This window comes from Passer montanus, unplaced genomic scaffold (genome assembly GCF_014805655.1).
Source record: "Passer montanus isolate IOZ18808 unplaced genomic scaffold, ASM1480565v1 scaffold79, whole genome shotgun sequence".
NCBI classification, from domain to species: domain Eukaryota; kingdom Metazoa; phylum Chordata; class Aves; order Passeriformes; family Passeridae; genus Passer; species Passer montanus.
The window spans coordinates 1,067,214-1,088,918 of record NW_024373145.1 but is presented as its reverse complement, the minus strand read 5'-3'; the positions used below and the strand labels follow the sequence as shown (position 1 = coordinate 1,088,918).

The 21,705-nt window shown below is 38.2% G+C and overlaps 1 protein-coding gene across 1 annotated transcript in view; it reads right to left on the bottom strand.

Moving 5' to 3' along the window:
• MAN1A1 (mannosidase alpha class 1A member 1) overlaps positions 1–21,705 on the bottom strand; it is a 140,228-nt gene that overhangs the window by 59,194 nt on the left and 59,329 nt on the right. Inside the window, exon 5 of the mRNA XM_039731573.1 lies at positions 1,594–1,688. Within this exon, the coding sequence (XP_039587507.1) occupies positions 1,594–1,688 (95 nt within the window). The remainder of the gene's footprint in view (positions 1–1,593; positions 1,689–21,705) is intronic.

Here is a 21,705-nt window from a genome sequence, read left to right as displayed (position 1 = left end):
AAGAACCCAGCATTTCATGCCAATTTTTCTGCCACAGCAAAGGAAATTTTCTCAGCAGAAGTCCTCTTTCACTTTTGTGCCAGGTAAGAAAAAATCCCTTTTGCATTACCACCTTGCACTGTTTGCAGCTGACATCTGTAAGTGCCCCACAGCAATTGTGAGAAGGTAAGAACAAACCATAAAGATCTACCACATAATTTGTACTATATACAAAAAGCACATTGATATATTAACAGTTAAGGAGGGATTTAGATAAGGGCTATATAAAAGATGTATTTTTAGCCTGAATACTTCATGAATGCTTAAATATACCATGTAGAGCAAGGTATTGTTGTGTTGCAATTACAAACATATGCAAGGCTTTTGTATTCAGAAGTTTCTCTAACAGCTTAAAACCAAATTACCAACATGCCTCAAGCTGCTGCACTACTGAATTGGTGCAGAACTTATTAAAGCCTGTTGTGAAAAAAATTGTTAGCATGCATGCCAAAGTCCACGGATCATCACCAGGCAGCAGTTAACCAGACCCTTCAATGATGAGAAAGTTCAGGAGTCACTAACTCTTTGCTGCTCCCACACACAGACGTGCTTTTTTTGGCTTTCTACCTCACTGCTGTTTGAAAGGAAGGTGGAAGATAAGCCTGTCTGAACTGACATGCCAGAGGGTTTCTGTAGGACTGGCCCTGAGCAGTTTACTGGGAAGCTAGAAGCAAACACAGCCAATCAAGCAACATGTCAATGTCCATCCCACTATGGGGAAAAGTTGCACTCATAAATACAGAGCAAGCAAGGGACAGCAGAAGATGCTGACTGTCAAGGAGGCAGACACTCAAAAAACCACATTACCATCACACACACACATACGTGAAATTTTTTTATCCACTTTCTTGTGATGAGTGATGACGGGGTTTATTATCAGTATGAAGAAAGCTGATGGGTCCTTATGAATACACAAGTACACCCCACTGGTGTAATTTTCAGTGTGCTTCACCAAGCAGTGCAAACAAACCATTTTCTTTGCCAGCACAGTATCACAGGTAGCAGTCCTGAGTTGGACCAAGGAATTGTTGATATGTCTGGAGCCAGATACTGGAGGCAAGAGTGACTTCAGGAAAGGAAGCATCTCCTGCAGAGCAGCAAACACAGTACTGCCTTCAAACCATGACTGCCCAAAGCAAAATCAGTCCTTGGGAGAGGGCAAAAAACAGCGAGTCTCTTGTAGCCGGTATTCCTTGTTTCTTCTTATGAAGGACATGCTTATACCACGTTTGAGAACAGGTAAAAATAAGAGTACAAAGTGGCTAGAAAACTTTCAAAGTAGCACATGTCCTAATGCACTTAGCCTACCTAAAACAACACTAAAAGGACTTCAGGATGAGCAACATACTAACTGAAAAAAACAAACTGTTCTGAAATGAATAAATATATTTCTGTATTTATCCTTCTGTGTGCAACATATATCCTCTTAAATTTCCCAATTTAAACTATAGAACCAGAAGGACAAAAAACTCTGCAGCAATTGTAATAGTTTTGTGGCAAAGATGGATTCAACAGAATTTTTTATGTGTTTCTAGTAAAAAGAAGTAGTTTTACCTCTTGATATTAAGTAATGCCCAAGGTATCCCAGTGGGAGTGTTGAAAGCAGGTAGCAATTTCTCTCCAAGCTCCACTGCCTTTTTTCGGAAAACCTGGAAGTTAAGAAGAAACCAAGTGTTGGAAAAGGCATTTTTGCTCCAACTAAATTAATTTAGCTAATATAACTATTGAGCATGTGGCACAATCCATCTCAGCACAATGAAGCATCCCTGCTCCTTTAGCATGCTGCCAAAGGGAAGAAGCAGCACAGCCTGCTTTCCATTGCACCTGGTGAGGAGAGAACTCACACAGCAGGAACACACAGTGACAATGCCCAGATGACCTGCTCCTGCCACCACCAGCATCGAGCCAGAGCCACCAATACAGCCAGACCTGACCCTGCAGAGTGGGTCATGCACTCCTGGCTGTCCCTGCAGCACCCTGTGCTCAGGGAAGGGGCTGTGAGCCAAGGATGCTGCTGCACCCTGGCTGGCCAGCAGCTCCCTGCCCCAAGTGCCATGTCCTCCTGGAGCATGGGGACACAGCTGCAGCAAGGCCACCTTTGCTCTCTGTCAGGTTTATTCACAGGGCTCAGCACACTGTGGGAGCCTGGGCTGTGTTGCCACATGGCTGCTGTGCTGCCAACCTTGCATGGGCAGTCTGTGGCAAAAATACCCCCCCCAACATCAACAAAAAAATAAACCTCACAAATTTTGCAGTGCTACATTCTTTATGGACTCAGCTGGCTTATACTCAGAGAGTGTCAGTGCCACAATTAATCAAAAAATTGGAATATACCCCTGTGGCCAATGAGACTTAACTGATATGCAGCATGTAAAGAGTTTCAGCTTCCATTTCAAAAACATGAAGCAGAAAAACCCCAAATGCTTACGATATGCCCACAAGAATGACAGACAATTTAACAAGAGGAACTTTTGTGTCCAGGTAAATAGTTAAAAAGCTGGAACAAAGAGGATTTTGCTTCCCTTCAACTGCCAGCTCAGCTCAGGTTACATTAACCTTACTGTTTGTGCACTGAGTGCTCTACTAAGAGAGTTTTTAATTAGAAACAATATTGTTCCAACTTAAATATAGAAACCTATTTAGTGATTTCAATATGTGGATGTTCAAGGCCTATCTGCTTGGAATTACACTGGGATCTTGTGCAACACTGAAAAGGATTATCCCAGGTGTAGTAGTCAAAATAGCAAAGTCACCTTCATTGTTCTCTCTTTCTAATAATGGTTCCTTTCAACTCGTTTTTTCTCCTCAGACATGTTTATGATGGATTTATGTTTATTTATGTATTAGAAATCAGTTTGTACATCTCATGCATCTTGTGGTGCAGCCATGCATATATGTTGATGTGAATATATAAAGACATTTGCTAGGCAAAACAAGGTAATGAAGAAATTTCTTTCCACAAATATAAAATACTATTTGTAAAACACCACTTTCTAAAAGCCAAGCTGAAGGAAGGTTTTTATTATTGAAAAATATGTGATCAGGAGTAAATATAAAACTCTGGAACAATCATGTTACTATAAAGAAGCTCCAAACTCTCCCATGCCACAGTCTTTCCATAAGGTACAGATCTTAAGATTTCTCTGGCAACAGTCCAAGATTTAGAATGACAGTAAAAGATATTTTGAGGGAGGTTAAGTAATTTCAAGCCAAATTATGTCTGGAGTCAGAAAACTTTCTTGAGTGGATTGCATCAGAGTTCTGGGAGAAACTTGAAGCAAAGCAGCAGGGAAAACAATTTGCTTGGAAATCCCTTCACAATCCATAATAGTTCTGACTTCCCCATTTACCAATTATGTGGATTCTGATGAGAATTAGTTATGGATTTGTGATCTTTATCCAGCACATCATTCAGTCTTCCCGAGGCTTAAAGCCTTGGTGAACACTCAGAACATAATCACCTCTTAGCAGATTTCCTTGGGAGGAGCCAGGCACTGTAACCCACCTGGAGTGCACAAGCTTTCCCTTGTTTCACAGCCACATTTTTCACCTTGGTCTGCTGAAACCAAACCTATCCTTTGCTCTTATAGCACAAGAGAGGCCCTCCTCAGCTTTCACAGCATATGGTGTGATCAACCCATCAGCCTCTCTGCCCTGAAACATTGAAGTACTGACAGGAGAGTGGTTACAATCATCCTCCTAAGCCAGGGGCACACCAGGACCCTGATATTCTGTAGGAGCATCTGCTGCACAGCACAAACCCCCTACTTTTAGCCATGCATAAAGGGGCTAGATAGGTATCTCATGGAATGCTGTTAAAGGTGCCACATGTATTCTTTTTAGATGTTTATGTAAGGACAAGAGGAGATCTCCCCTTCAAAACACACACACTAAATCAGTAGAGGCAGCAAGGCTCAGTACCTGCTGTACCTTGTAGGCTGTATCAATCTTTCATCATTAGAAAGATTACATGCGAGCTCAGAATGAGATCTTTTACAATAATTGCTTCTGGACAAAAATTTGGTGTAGGGCAATAATGCTTTACTTTGAAGTATTTCTACCAACACTAACATATTTTTAAAATTCTACTGTATTTATTTTACACATGACATAAATCCTCTCAAAATAAAAAATGCCTGCTTTATGGGAATGTCACAAATAATGGCTATCAAAACCCAAACACATGAGATACACAGCAGTAAGTATTGTTCCACGTATGGATATTGAAGGAAAAGGTAATTCAGTCCTGTCACAGCTAGTGTCCTGAATACCAACATTAGAATACACAGTGAAGCCAGGCATTCTAACTTCTTTCTTGTCCAAAATGTACCTCTTCTAATGCACTAAAAAATTTTCATTGTAGGCAATTAGGAACAAATGAATTTAAAAATATTTTTAAACAATCGTACAATTTTGAAACAAGTGCTGAGGTGAAGATGCACTTCTTGTTTACATGAGAATTTCAACAGGTTATTACTAATGCATGCTGGTGATTTTCCTTCTCCTTCCAAAGCTAAAAATAAAAATCAACTATGGACATTGTCTACTTTTATCTCTAAGTCTTATTTAACATGGCTGAACAACTGACAGGTAAATCACTATGTATGAAGAATGGCATAGACAATAATGACAAGACTACAACAACACTGAACGACTGAGCACACTAAATTGCAGCCTCATGCAGTAAAATTATACTCTTTCAGCAAGGGTAAAAGGGTGAAGATAAATAAAGAAACCCCTTTATTTCTCAATTTGCAACTTTAGAAGTTAATAATAATAATAATAGGAAAAGCAGGTGCTGCAATTATTGCACATCATCCACAATGTTCTGTATTTTTCTTCTGCAGAAACCTACAGTATTGGACAAGAAATAAATATTGTGCTGGGTAAGATTTTTTTGGGTAATAAAAGTAAATAAACAATAGGAACTTCTACTTATTATCTGTGCTTCTGAATTGAATTTCAACTTTTGCCAAGCCCTGATCCTTCCCCACTACCAGCAGTAAAGTGATTGTTTGGTAAGCACAAACTATGACAGCCATTACAAGAAACACAAAACAAAGGCAGAAATGACAGAGCACAAAAATCAGAGACATTATATATAATAAAGGAAAAACATCCAGGGCAAAATTTCCCATCCCAGTGGTTATCTTTAGAGCCTCAAGGACCTTTCCTGGCTTTTCCTCATGAATGCTCATCCAGCAGTAATGAAAAATTACTTACATAAAGTACTCCAACTGGGTCAGACCTGGGAGAAGCTGTCACAGTCCCATACCTGGACCCACCCTTCACTCCATGCTTAGTTTAAATATTTGCCTACAAATACAAAAGTCTACAAAGCACTCCTGAGGCCTCTATCACTTTTTCCAATGCTCTATCATATCTAGACAGCTTACTTTTTAAAGAAAGGGAACTGTGGAGTTACTTCCTTGGCATATTGGCATTCCCTTTACCAGGTGGTGCACAGAGTAAGCCACATCGCCATCAATCTCTTCTTTTAAATTGAGGATTCACAGCAAAGTACCATGATTACCTTTAAGGAGAATGAAGCCACTAAAAATTGCACTGATATTTAATTCAGCTAAACACCATTCTAGGTGAAGCACTGTGACTCAGGACAGAAAATAATTGAGACCAGTCCCAAATACATGATCAGTATTTAAAACTATAAAGTTGGGCAGGATATGAAATGCTTTCTCAAGCATTTCTCTTTAACCTAATTTTTGCTAGTAGTCAGACTTCAGATGTGAGATAATTATCTTTTTAAACTCTAAGGTGTTACTAGCATTTTTTTAAAGTGTAATGCTGATTCACACTGTGTGAAGATCCTATGTAAGACGGACTCTTCCATGAAATAAATACAGACCCCTTCACACTCCACAGTCCTACTCAAAGTCAGCATAAAAACAAATTAGATACTTACTATAATCATACAATAGATTAGGCAGAAAACAGAGTTACTATACTTTCTATTTCAATCTCTGTTTATGTTAGTAGGCTGTGAATTGTTACAAACACAAAAGTAACGTCAGACCACCAGCATTACTCCAAGCCAGCAATTCTTTGAAGAACATTTGAGTAAGCACTGGTAGGTAAACAAGAAATCCACCTCACTGCTGCACACACTCGTCTTTCCCATTACAGTCCATAGGCAACACACACACCAAGCCAGGGAACAAGACATTATTTTCTCACTCATTAGACAGCCTCAAATATTTCTTAAATACATATAAGTATTTTTGGTCTTTATAAGAGAGAACAAACTAATTAACTAAGAGATCATATATCCAGAACTGTGATGCTAATGTTAGAACACCCAATGCCACAATCAATCAGATCTTGCAGACTTTTCTGTCCATTAACAAATCTTATTAGGGAAAAGAGTGTTCCCACAGAGAAACAAGGCTGTGCCTGCAAAGATGCAACCACAGGGCAAAGACCAGACCTGTCATCTGGTGAGCACTGGCTTTTATTATACTGCAAGAATGTTATCTCCTCTGGATAAATAAAAATGTTTCCTCTGGCTGGAATGACAAATCCCTTTGAAAATGTCAGATTACCTCATTGTAGTTTTAATTGCTATTGCTAATCAGGAAGAAAAGAAAGCACAGGAAACAAATATCTTAGAATTGCGTATGTGGCACATCTAATTTTAAAAAAGGCATAACATGGTACAGCATCATAAATTAAAGAACAGCCAGAATTCTGCCTTAAGAAGTCCTCCACATAAAGGGAACCAGAAGTTAAAATTTAACATCAAAGGAAGGAATGTTGTATTTTAATCTTTTTTTCAATTGACATAGACATTTTCTCAACATTTCTAATTCTATCAAATTAAGCGTTTCTCATTTTTGTTTTTATATTTACAGATAAAAACTGACAAGTCACTAAGTAAGATTTATTGCTTTCTTTCCTGTACCTGACTCCCTTTCCCAGCAGGGTAAGGAATGAATATTTCAGTGCAAAAGCAGAAAACGAGAGCAGAAAAATGAACAGGGACAGGCTGCTTTCCTGCTCTTCAGAACACTGAATAGAAATCCTCTCAGCATAACAAATGTTGATTTGGGTTCAAAATGATCAGCTAACAAAAAAAGAACCCTCTCAGAACAACTTGTTCCAATACCTTCTTTACTGATAGATAATCCAGGATTTTTGCTGTATTTATAGTTGTTTTATTTCTACAATGAAAGACTAGAAATGCTACGAAAATTGTGGTACTCTACCTGACATAACAGAACACTTGAAATAGTGTAAACTGAATTCTGCCACTGTCTGCAATACCAAGTGATACCATATCTAACAGTCAAATTATTTGAAACCTATTTCCTATAACACATTTTCAGTGTTTATGGCAGCTGGATAAGTTACCCAGATGCTGGTGTTAATTCATCAGCAACTAGTGCTTTTACAATTACTGTCACCTTGACACTAGCAGGTGCCAGTGAGTTGTATTTTATTCAGCACTCACTTCCAGCTGAGTTGAAGTAATTTATGAATATTCTGTGCTAAAAGGTGAGGAGACAAATTAATAACATTTCTGGAAACAAGCATTATAATGAATCACATCAGTGTGATCATCAGTGCCAACAGAAGAAGCCAAATGGCCTGCAAAGAGAACTTTCACAGCTGTAGAAGTATTTTGTACATCTAGATCCACAAGTGTCAAGAGTGCAAGAGTGTGTTTTGAGCATTTTCCCCAGGAAAGAGACTGTTCAAGACCAATTTCCTGGCTTTGGGCCAGCCTCAGTCCTGCTGGACTTGAGCATGTGAAATGCCACACCAGCACGAGCCCACCTCCAGCCCAGGTCTGCACTCCATCTCAAGTTTTCCTGCCAGGATACAGAAGAGGGGGACAGGGCATTCAAAACAAGTAGCTCCACCTGAGGCTACACCTACAGCAGCCAAAGATCAGCCAGAGCTGATCAACACAATGGCACACACTGACACCAGTCAGCATCACGCTCTTCACCACTCCTGAGTTTTGGGAAGGCTTTCCAGTTTGCAAGCAGAACGTCAAACCCAAAGCATCTGCGCCCATCTGTACAACTCTTCTCAAAGCTTTTGAAAACAGTGATTGTAGAAATATGCAAATTACTTACTGGAGAGATTCAGGCAGCTTGTGGTATCTGTGAGCAACCACTCACCTGCAAACTGCTAGAACAGCACGTGTCTTTTTCGCAACTACAGGAAGTAACAAACATGAGTAAGCTTTTAGATTTGTACTACCCTTTCCAGAATAATCCAGTATGCTGGTCACCAGCTCGTAGAAGAAAGTTCACATAAAAAAGCTGCTTATTGCAAAAATTAGATTAGATTAAAAAAAAAAAATCCCTTCTCTTTTATTCAATTAGCTTTTTTTTTTTGTTATGGTTTCACTGGTGGCAAGAAAATTAATTTTCTTTTCTAGCTGACTGATGTACCAAAGAAGTCACATAGTACCATGAAGAGTATCCCCTCTCTGGGAAAGACTGTAGAGAACTTAATCAAATGGAAGTAACTGGATTAGTGAGAGATTTCCAGATTTCATTCAAACGCACACAGCAAAAAGCACAAGCCCCCTCAAGTTATCAGCAGTAGCTAATGTATGTAATTACTTCAGTTATTTTTTAACTAAAGAATTTCTAAGTAGATATACAGTGTTTGAAAATCTTATTTTAGGAAGGTCAGAATTAATTGGTATAAACTGTCAAAAAAGAGTGCAAGGCACAAACCAAAGAAATAATGTCATGTACAGTAAGTTTTCCATAACTCACTTGTACATTAAAACTTAAAAATGAAGACAGGAATTGCTAGATAACTGCAGAATTCAAAAAATCATAAAGGAAGACTTTGTTCCTGTTATATTTGGTTATCTTCTTTTGTGCTATTCACGTGTATTTAGGATTGCTTACACAAACTCCAAGAACTATTTAAGAGGAAGAACTTTTAGAACACACGAGAAAAAGCTACTGTTCATTTATCTACTAACGTCAAAAAGCGTAAGTTTCTTTAAAGCTTATGTATACTTGAACAATTAGAAGCTTAGCTACAACCCATTAGCACTGGAGAGCTTATGAACCAACCACTGAATAATATCCCTGCTGCAATAATTCAAGAAAAGGCGGTGATGAATGCAGTAAACAAACTGCAATGATTGCCTATAATAACAAAAGGAATTTGTTACTCACAAAAGCCTTTGAGAATTCCTCACCCCAGACTCAGGGCAGCTTTAATTTTTCAAGAGGTGCGATAAGCAGCATGCACAAAGAGTAATGAGTTGGATTTACTGCACACGTACGGATTAACTGAGCGCTGGCAAGCGGCTCCCGAGGCTCCAAATACAGGTAAACAAGACTCACACCTGCAAAAACTGTGCTCAAATCTTAAGACTCTGAAATACCACACCACCCCAAATACATAAATTATGAAACAGCTCAGTGTCAGCAAATCAGTGTCAAAGATTTGGGATGTCAGCTGTGTGTCCTATCAGCAATAGAAAGCCTGGAACTGCAGGTCTCCAGTCAAATAAAGAATTTGTTTCAAGCAAGGACAGATGGCAAGCTAGCAGGCATTAAAAGTGTCAGCAGCCATGATGGAAGACTGAGCCCACATCTAAGAGCTAGTGGAAGTTTGAAATCTCTGTTTTTACACAAAATCCACAAAAGAGGAACAGGATCTTAACCCATATGAATTAACACTAGGGTATGTCCTGCTTTGAACAACAGGCACCACTTAAGAGACACCATACAACTGTACAACTAAAGTATGAAGAGACACTAGCACTAAAAAACTCTTTCCCAAGGCCCATCTGTCCCCAATAAAATAAGTCTTCTGCAACTTGTAGAAGTCCAAACATGTTTGGATGCTGGTGAAAGGCACTGTCAGCCCTGGAAGCAACTCATAAACTAACACCAGCCAAGGATGCCAAGAGTACAGAATGTGTCATGCATTTAGTAGTGAGGTCTTCTACAGTTCAGGAAGATGATACATGCATTTGAAAGTATATTTGATATAAGTGAATGTCACTGAAATTAAAAATATGGCATATAAAATGGAAACTCATTATATTGTGAAGTAATACAGAAAACATCTGGATGTCATCTTAAGAGGTTGGTGTTTTTCCTGATTAAGGAAACAGCTGCCTTAGTAAAATTACTCATATCCAGCAGTAACAAAGAGTATCTTTTAGCTCAATTCTTCTGTTAAGCCACAAGCATCTGCTTCCTAATTTTCCTTTTATTTAATCTTGTGTACCCAGCTCAAGTGCTGTAACAACAAATTTAAATAGCTGCCTCATTTTATATCTTGCAAGCTATCATGACTAAACAAAGAACAGCACTTTGCATATGAAACTTTCCTTTCAAGCAGGTGACCATTGAGGGGTGATTTGCAACACCATCTGTGTGAAAGCAGGGGGTGGGGGGGAGGAGCCTAATAAACTGCATGGGGAATCAATAATTACATCCTCAATGCAGCATAAAGTGCTTTCAGAAGATTCATTCCTAGGCTTGTAAATTTGACCGTATATTTTAATTCCAATACTATTAAGTGATTTAGAGTGATGCCTTCAGTCTAAATGACACTCCTAGACCATAGTGGCAGGCACAGAAAAGGCTAAAATCACTCTGTACATAAAGGGGAATTCTATTTTCTTTTTAATGGTAACTCAGCAGCAAATGGGGAGCTGTTTGTTTCAGCCAATGTTATGTGACACTTGCAAGTTTCTTCCAGGCATTAATGGCAAGAGTTTTAAGTGCTGGTTATCAAATATACAAGTATAACAATGTGAACAGGATACCAAGGGTGCCTACTTTGTTTGTTCTTCCATTGATTTTTTTCCTAACTTGACTCACTCACTTTAATATTTCACTCCAACACCAGAAAAACAGTTTAATGAAATTACTCTCCTCAGTTTGAATCAAAAAGGTCCTTGGACAAAGCATCCTACACTCAGGACTCCCATATTCTGCCATCTCTCTTGAACCGACCACTAGCAAACCTGAGCATCCTGATGAGCAAACAGAAAAAAGTAACTACTCCCTCTTTTTGCTCTGTTTGCCCTCAAAAAGATGGTCTTCCTCAATCACTACATAGTCTGGATCTGACATCATCACAAGTATTTTAAGTCAGTTACTTGTACCATTTAGAGGCTGGCCCTTAAACGGTTAAAATTTACACAGACTGTGTCCTCAGATGAGGCAGCACAGAGTAGTTCTCCAGCCAGCTCAGGGTTTGTTCTTTCTGGAGTTACTCCCATTGCTCTATAGCAATTGTGCCGGGTCTGCAGCAGTAGTGCAGTACCAGTAAGGAGGAAAAGCTTTCCTTTTCCCTGCTGTTTTCATGCAAAGTGTTCCAGACAGCCAGGGGCTGTGTTTTTATAAAGTTCACAGAAGGATGATTGAGGTTGGAAGAGACCTGTGTGGAAAGAGTTCTGAAGGACATCTGGTCCAGCTGTGCTGCTCAAGCAGGGCCACGCAGAGCCTGTTGCCCAGGAACATGAATGTGTATAGATAGCTTTGGAATATCTCCAAGGACAAGGACTCCCCAACCTCGATGGGAAATCATTGCAGTGCCCAGTCATCCTTACAATAAAAATGTGTTTCATGATGTTCAACAGGAACCTCTTGGGTTTCAGTCTCTGCTTGATGTTGAATATAAACGTTATATTTTGGCATTAGGACATGGACAGGACAGGGTCATAGTACAGGCCTCAGTGACATGCTGTATCTTCAGTAGATGCTAAAACAAGGTATTTATCAAGGGTCTTGTCTTATTATTAGTGGTTTGATTTAGAATGAAGCAAGCAGTAAACCTGTAATAATAGCAACAATAAGAACAACTAATAACTAGTGAATTACCTGTAATGCAGGCTATGAAAGGATTAGCACGAGGAACAAAGTATGATGAGAATCCAAACTGACAAGTTTGAATACTGAAGTTTTAAAAACAAGCCATTATTTTAGGCACAGAATTATGGAGTTCCAGGCTTTACAGTCTTCATTGAACACAAAAAGCCTAAGGAGTTAATTTGCATTACTCTAATGTCCTTTGCCAGAGACCCTATGCTCCTCTTCATGCATAGGCAGTTCCACATTCCACTGCCCATTAGTTTGATGTGCTCACGGATACAAGGAGAATAAATTAAATTAAACACTACTATTTTAGAGTGTCTCTTATATTATTTAAACATATATAAAGTATAATGAGTATTCAATGGAAATTAGTGTTTTATATTATGGCTGTCCCATGTTTAAAGTGCTTCTTTTAATCCGTATACTAGGATTGAAGTCAACACAGGAATTTTCAGATTTTGTGATCACAGATACTAGAAAAAAGTAGAATAATCACAAGTACAAAGACAGTGCCCACAGTTCTTCTGTTAGATCTACAGCATGGATCCCTTATGAACAAGCCATTGGATCACAAAACTCTCTCACAGAGCTCTCTCTACCACCAGCAGCTACAGCCTCCTTCTACCTCACTTGTATAGATACATGAGACAGAAATCAACTGTTTTAGCGTTTCAGCCCTCAGGTTTCAGTGGATGCTCAGATTACAAATAAACTTGTTTTGGTCAATTCCATTAAAAACAATGGGATTGAGAACGTGCCACTTGGGTAAGTGAAGCTTGGATTTGCAACCATGTGAACAGCTGGGTCTGACCCCATGACAGGTGAGTTAGGTAGCACCAGCAGTTGCACTGATGCATTCTCAAGTTGTTATTTTTCAAGGGGAGGAACAGGTTAAAATTTAGCTTACTCTGCAGGTTCCCTTCCCCAAAACACTTCTGACACACCATCTAGATGGCTTTTTATATAAGTAATGTAACAATAAAACTTCCTCTATACAGCAGGACAAAAAGATGATGGTTTCCTAATTCAGTGCTTTCTTTCTTATTATGGAGATTTCTCTGACAGAAAATAATCATTGAATTGTCTGATGAATAATGGACAGGATCAAAATGAGCCTGAATAAAGTGCTTGAATATTTTCCTTAAATTAAATATAAGAGATGTGAACTCTTCTAGTTCTTTACATGTAAGCCAAACAGGAGGCTTCAAGAGGGAAGAACTATGATTTAAGAAGCTCCTTTTATGTTGTAAGTTAAATCATCAGGCAGACCAATTCAATTGCTTTCTGTTTACTGTAAGACTATTTCTCTTACTGGACAAGTCATAAAACTAAACTGTAGTTTAGTTTTACGGTTACTAAACTGCAAAATATAACAATTTCCAATTCTTAAAGACTCAGAAACAAGTCCTCTGACTGAGCAGTAGGGCTGCCAGCACATCAAATTTATGAACAATTCAATTGCTTCTCTGAATTTCCTGCAGTTAAAACTATTTTGCTTTTTTGAGCTAAACCTCAAAACCATTCCTGTAATTAAATAGCCATAAATTGTACTCTCTAAAGATTAACACTATTTTTGAATGCAGAACATATTTGAAGGAAACAATGGTTGCAAGTATAAATAAAGACTTCAAGTATGTGTATTAGCATGTGGACATTGCCTTCTATGCTCCCACTTGAAATAAGAGGGGAAAAAAAAGGCATGACAACCATGTAAACTCTCTTCATTTTAAACAAATTCATTACATGGCTGTAGTGCTTTATTTTATTCTTTAGCTGAATACTACACATAGCCACTTCTAGAGAGAAGGCCTTTCAGGCTTCACTAAATTATTTCTATATTTAATAGCATGTAAGTTAAAACATTAGAGTACATTAACTGTTATTTCAAGTCAGACCTAGACAGAAAAAAAGTCTTCAAATTTGATTTAGAAAAAGGGCATCTTAGTCACCAGCTTCACTCACTCATTAATTATATTACCAATTGTCACAGTCTATCAAGAAAAAAATATGGCTAAGTCCTCCTCGTTATCTCAGTAAATCTTTACTTTTGACCTTGGGTCAGTTAATAACCATATTAACTTAAGACAGACCCTTCAAGCAAATTAGAAAAGCTGATGGCATTTAACATGGAACTAATTCTGCTCAGGCGTGCTGAGAGCCACCACTGTAGTTTCCTGCAGCAGTGTGGCAATGATGGCCAAAAGCATTACAGCAGTTGTAAATCTTGCCTGGAATCAGGAAGATTATTTATTCTTCCCTCTAGAACATAAATGGAAATAAAAGCAACTCTGGAAAGAAAAGGCTGAGCACAGACTGAACCATGTTTGTAAGAGATACCATGCAAACAGCAAATGCTGATGAGAAGGTTTCAGTTATTCACTCATTTTGCATGATAAAAGGAAAAAGATTGAAATTGTCTGTATACTACAAATCGTGTTTTTACTAGCAAGTTGGAGAAAATAGCATCCTTTAAGAAAAATGGCATTGTAAGCTGCTGACTTTGTTCTGCAGCTGTTAGTTTGAATAAAACAACAAAAAAGAATTTTTAAAGAGAAATGGAAGGGAGTGAAATTCATAGCATATCCTTTTCACATGACGATCCTTAGGATCTATTGGACTGCAAAATCATCTAGTCATGCTTGCAAAAATTAAGGACAACTTGGCCCCCAAGGGACAGCAAAACTTTAAAGAAGTAAAAGGACTGAACCAGCTTCCAAAAACAACTAGTATGGTTCTTTTACTTAGCCTGCAAAAGCAGACGATTGCCTAAAGACTGAAGAAAAGAAACAAACAGGGAACATCTAGTTCTTCAGATAAACTAGTTACAGAGTATTTTTGCTAGTTCAATGCATTTGAAACATCAGAAACAACAGAACTGGCCCTTTATGCCAGAAAGAAGACAGCTCTTAGTTAATTGAAGGTTGACTCTACTCCAGTAACACTGCTGCTGGAGTGATCTTCCTTGTTTGCTTTAGAGTTATGTCAGTTTACATAAGACTTGGATGTTAAAACATGCTCTTGAGCCTTCATGTAGCTGAATCACAAGAGTCCCCTCGTACTGTACTGTTTTAATTAGCTACTATTTGAAGGAGTTCATCAGGGTTGGGTGAGTTAATGAAAGCAATTAAAGGTGTTGAGTAAAGAATATCAGAGCTAAACGCATAAAACAAAATCCAAATTCTTCAGAATATTTTACCACCTCCTGACCTCTCTTGTACCTTTTGCTTTACTAGGAAATTAAACAGTCAGATGGCTGCCCAGCTAACACCTATAGGAATAGAAAAGCTTGGGTATCAGTTGACAAAAGACTTGCAATGTAAACAGTGAGCTAAGAAACTGAATCTACTGTTTAAGTACACCCTAAATTATTTTTTTCTTAAGGAAACCAAGCAAGATTTGTATGAGACACTGGCACTACATACCACTCCTTCTTTTCAGCTTTCAAGTCTTCATGTTCATTCTCTTCTCAGTTTCTGGCTTAAGAAAAGTTTGCAGTTTGCCCAATTCTGTGCACTTAGCCCTGGGTAAAATGAACCCTTACATTTAGTGATTGGAGGAAAACAAATATTTGTTTTTCAAATGTTTCATGACAGCTCTGTTTAGGGGCAATCACCTGCCAAAACCACAAAACCCCATTGGCATCTATCATGCTGGAAGTGGCACAGGATTTTTTTATGTGCATATCTTTTCCAAATTCCTTCTCAATAATTTGCACATAGGGTGCATACACAGTCTGAGTATGGCAGAGACAAGGTTTTGTTACAGATGATACAGCAACTGGACTCATTTATCAACCACAACATTTTCCAACATTATCCAACTGTTGCATTTTTACAAATGGCAGACAAAGCATGAGGCTTTCTGCAGTTTTTGAAAGGTGCGGGAGAAAGCTCCCGACTCATCTTACAAATCTTTCAGATTTCTGTTGCCTGAAAATAACAAATAAATGATCCCGCCAAAAAAAAATCCACAGGACAATTAGCCGTCACCATAAATTGATCCCAAGACTTTGTGCTAACTTAAAGCAAAAGAACCTTGTTTGTGTCTGTCTCCTTTGATCTGCTGAGCAAGATATGTTGCAAGTGCAGAGGAGACTTTTAAAACAGTATCTTTCTCCTGCAGCAAGGATGCCATCATCTCTATCTATTGCTGGAGATAGGAAGAGCATGCAAGAGCAGCAATGTTGTCTGTCTGTTTCTGATTTCAGGCTTCACTCTTCTCAATGGTCTTCAGTTAGCTTGAAGCAGCAGAATTGGTGGGTGGCACAAAGTGGTGTTTTGTAATGAATTTCTAATCTGATCCTTTAAAGAGCTAATTGGATAAGAAACTTCCCAAATTGCATCAGACATTTCTGTTCACTCGAATTGTATTTATAGTATTAAGAATATGCCTACATTTTTTTTTTACTAGAAGTAATTTAAATTTTTGAAAAGAGATATGAAGATAGAAAGATTCTTTGCTAAAGTCAGCTTTGGGAATCTCACTGAATGTCTTCATAGCTTCCAAGAGAATCGAAAATGTGGTAATCTTCTACTGGATGGTTTATACTTTAAGCTAATAGGAGAAGGATGTTATCACCTACTTAACTCCCAAGTTAATGAAAAATAACCTCAGACTCAGTCTACGGAGACAAAGCACAAAATAGAATCTCCCATACACTAGTTACACATTGTGAAATATTTAGATGAAGAAATGAAGAGTTACTCCACACCCAGAGTAAAATAATTTTTTCACATATCCTTTTTTTTTTGGTAAAAAAATCATTACAATGATTCAATAACATTTATTATTATCACCTAATTGAACATTTATACCACATCCACAGAGAGAATATACTTCCCAAATATTTCACATAGCTCGGAATTTAAGCAATATACATTCATGCTGATCTATTCCTACTGTCAGCATTGAAGGTTTTTTTTGTTGCTTTAATTGCCAGAAAGAATTAAAATTCTTCACTGTAGTATTATACATAATGATTATAATTTAGATATGAATAGCATATTTGCAACAATCTAAATGCTGCTTGCAAATGGCTCCACCAAACCCTGTATCTAACCATATGTTGTACACTTTCTATTAAATCTGCACAGCAACTTCACCACCTCTTCAGGCAGCATGTGTTTACCCTCTTTTTACTCTTCTTTATTATTGCAACTGCATTTTGTGCTGCTAAGTGACAGAACTGGACACTGAGATAAATAAAAGAGAGAAATATCTTGGAAAAAACTTCTTTGCAGGTGCCTGGTGATTCTGGACAGACTGTTAATAGTATGTAATTTCTTCTGTACAGTATATCAACCCACATGCAAAGAATTCTTCTTTAGGGTCTATCTAGAGCTGCTGCTCAAAGGGAATGCACTCACACAACTATTTCTGACACACATTCTCTCTCCAACTGTTCTGTAGAACCAGAATGAAGTGAAACTGTAGGAGCTAGTTGAAAACCAAATCCTCAGAAGAAACAAACAGCTCCCTCTCAGCTGCTTGAATTCTACTTAATAACATAGCTCATGAGCTTGTGTCAAATATACCAGCTGTTACAATCACAATCCAGTATTTCTTATGTCTCATTACAATCCATTCCCCTTTCTAGCAATTTACCATCAGCCTACAGTAGTGTGGAGGTGAGCAGGGATTTTAGTTAAAAATAATGTAATGAGCAGTGAACTTTTTTTCTATTTCCAAAGTCAACACATGAATGCAAAAAACATGTCAAATAGGTTTACCATGGAACAAAGCAAGTTTTTTTGTTGTTTGGAGAAAACTGCCCAAACAAACCCTTTTCTGCTAGGCAAATGGGAAACTACTAAAAGTGAAGAACAGAAGTTAGGTACAGGTTAGAGTTCTAAACTCATGTTTCTCAGATCAAAATCAGGGCTCTGATTCCTGGTTTCATAGCAGGCTCAGTTATAGCAGCTGCAGCAGGCTGTCACCACAGCTTCTCAGTCCCCTGCTGTGGGTATTCACACTGATAGACAAACAAAATGATGACAGACAAACAAAAGCAAAACATACCCACTGCTGGACTCCAGCAGACAGCAATTCACTGAATTAAGGCAAATTGCCACTATTCCCACTGTACATTAGCAGAGTAGCCTGAAGGCCCTCATTCTGAGGCACGGAATCTGTTGGTGATGGCAGCAGATTGTGTGCCCGGTGCCTGATTGCGGTGCAGGGGCAGAGTCTCCATCAGGCTGCAGGTCCTGCCACCCCAGAAACAATTCCCTGTCAGTGTACACGTAGGTGGTATCAGCAACCCCACAGCAGAGTGGGAAGAGAAGGAAAACCTGGAAGCAGCATCTTAATTAAGTGCAAGACTGGAAATCCACAACTCTGTTACCATTCTTCCAATTTTCTTCAGAATTAAGTGTGGGGCCAGCTTGAGTGGCACAGTTGCTCAGAGCAGCTGAGCAACTAGCACTGGGAGAGAGGGGACAGAAGTGTTAGGAATGAGAAAACTTTTGGAATAAAGGGAACCTATTTGAGAGAGATGGGTTTCATCAACAGTGACAGTGTAATTGCACTGCAGGAACTTAAGAGACAGAAATAGAAGACTGAAGGGCAGTCTGCTTGCAATGGCAGAACAGTCTACATGAAAGAAAATCTTAGGAGTCAAGGTTATCTCCAGAATGTGAATCCATAGGGATTCTGCAGTACATTTTGATGCAGCTAGCACAGAAAGTGAACAGCATTAGATTTATTAAAGGTGGAGGAGAGGCTGAAATAGTAATGGAGATTACAGACTGTGATTGTGAGGAACAGAGGAGATTTTAAATCCTTCTCTGTCCCTGAGTAGGCTGTTAAGTGCTACATCAGAGCTGATATAAACTTTGATTTTATACAGTGTAATGGCAGCTTTCTGCAGAAATTCAAAGTCAATAGGAGAAAAAGTAGCTCTTAACTTAGTTTGACATATTACTGTCAACAGGGGCCACATGCCCCAGTTCAACACATTCTTTAAAAAAAAAGGTTCACTTTGGTAATGTTTAAGTTTAGAAAGAGAATCAAGATGACCAGCTGAAATGAACTTAGAAAGAAACAGCCACAAGGTTAAATTGCTTGGAGATGATTTGGAGAACAAAAGATGAGGTTCAGAGTCCAAAAATTCTCAAATCAAAAGGTTCAGATGACTTTTACCTTCTTTTGGTTTCACTGTAAAGAAGGTAATTAAAAGTAAAACTATATTGAGTCCAAGTGAGAATATAGAAACAGACAAGTTAAATGAAAACTCTTAAGTCAGGCTACATGTAATTTTTGAAGAACAAGTGTTTAAAGTTTAAAAAAAAAAAAAAACAAACAAAAACCAAAAAACACCGAGGCCTGCTAGAAAGCCAGGAGAAACAACAGGAGATGTCTGTTTAAAAGAGCATAGTGCATGAACCAAAGCCTTGCCAAAAATATAAACTTGCCCCAGTGTTTGGTCTTGAAAAGCCTAGGAATGTTCCCATGCAAGAAGGTTCTCCAAAGAATAAGCCTAATGGACTGTTGCAACATTGAGGGTGGACTAGAAGATTTCTTGAGGTCACATCCAAGTTGAATGGGTCCAGAATTCAATGAAATACCGAGTTAAAAATCATAAATCTATACAAATGAAAGAGAGCATAAAGATAATTTCAGAGCTCTACAGGAACTAAAACATGACACTACTGAAACACTGATGAATTGCTTAAAAGTGGCAGCAGATGGATGGTAGGTGGGAAACAGGACCCAAATCTGAAAACAGGGCTGTAGAAAGCTACAGGCAATTGAAGTCTAGTCTGTACCACACAGGGAATTCTGCTGCCAGTCTGTGAAGATCATTAAGAAGGAGTTTAAATGGCATTCACAGAGAAGTGATCAAGCTGATACAGTATGCCTGGAGTTTCAAACAGCATTAGAAATCAAGCTTCCAAGGCATAAAAGAAAAAGTCCTCTTGTTAACTAGTGTCAAGTTAAGTGAGAGGAAGCAGGAGATAAAACATGTGGTCAGTGCTCACACTTGATGAGCTCAGATCCCCAAGACACATACACTGGAACTTAATCACAATTTGCAGAAAAGGCAAGTGCCTTTGTATAGGTGACAAAAACTTAATTCTCCTACCATTCCAGATTGCTAAATGATGGATAATTTTTTTTTGTATTCATGGAATTTAAATATTCTCTCTGAAAAGACACCTCTACAAGAGAGGGAGAGACAGAAAGAATAGCTACAGCTAAATTCTGCAGAATGCCTCAGCACTATATGAAGTCAGCAATCTTCTGTGGTCAGCCTGGCAAAGGCAGTTGTAGATCAATAGCATCTCCATCATTATTTCATGCCTGCTCCTCATTAGGAAGATAGCTTGACAATCACTGAGGGATGGTGGTTACAGTGAGCAATGATTAGGTCTGTCTGAAGTCAGACAGGAAGCCAAGATCATCAAGTGAGGTTGAACAGTGGCACAGTAACTCCAACTCTAAATGCAGATATAAGCTAATTAAGTATGTCATAACTTTTTCCCCACATTTTTTAACCTCTAATTGACAGCTGGTAGAGAGTAACAGATGATACTCTAAGTCTAACACCTATCATCATGAAGAACAGCTTGGATTTTTTTCCTTTGTTAGGTTTTTTTTTTTGTTTGGGAATTTTTGGAGGTAATTTGTTTTGGGTTGTTTTTCTTATTCCTTCACCCTGATCAGAATAAATTAGTGTTCCTTCAAACAGGTTATCCTGCCACAGTAAAAAAAGTACAAATCTGTTATATTTCTGCTTCATGCCATGGAGAAAAATGGCAACATGAGCATATTATGCAGGAAGAACAGCTGCTGCATCCAAAATATTTTAACTCTGCAGGAAAAACAAAGCTACTTATCCCATTCAGAAAACAGAAAAGCTTCAAAGGAATCTGGGAAATTACCAGTTGAATCTGAAACTCACGCACTCGTTATTCACTTCAGAACGTTTTGGGTTAACTGTTTTGCTGCTCACACAAAGAGCAAATTAAAAGTTCCTTCTATTTCTGCCTATGCAACGCATCCCCTGATTGTGGAACCAACCTTCAAGTAAAACAGTCCCCTTATTACTTAGCTTTAGCAGTGCCTTTTAGAGCCAGTTATGAGTAAATCAGAAGACCTGGAGAATGTACCAACCCGACTGGACTAAGAGCAGGGCCATACATTTGGCATGACTTTCAGCACCACAGCTATTCCCAGGAGTAAAAATGACAGTGCTCAGAAGTCATGTTTGTAATCTCCATGAATTCCAAGAAAGATCTTAGTTACTGTTAGAGGGTTCAGTCCCCCAAAAGTTAATAAATTGTGTCCTTATATGACTACATTTGGAAGTGTAAATATCTGGGTCTGCAGAACAGAGGACCTTGCTGCATGCAATACTCCTGACCCCTGGTATACCAAAATTTAACATCAAACTAGTAAGTACAGCAAGACAGTTGTAAAACAAATTTCTCCCTTACTTTTTATTTTTCACTTCAAAACAAAAAAAAATACTTAAATAAGGAATCTTCCAAGATTCTAAGACATATCTTGTATATAATCAAGGTTTAATTTGAACAAAATGATCAAGAAAGTTTGAAAAAAAATCTGTCCCAGTCCTGTGGGATAAATCTATTATATTATAGTTTCCTAAAGATACTTTCATACAAACAAAAAGATTTTCAATATTAGCAGTACTTTTAAGGAGCCAGGTTTATTTTTAATAATCCTTTACAGCTAGTGACTTATGGAAAAAATACCAAGAAAAGCATTCACATGCAATATTATTAGGGACTTAAAACCCAAAAGAAGCCAACAAAAAACCACGAACAAAAACAGAAAAAAGACCAGCAGTTAAACAGTTACTCATCTTAATTTT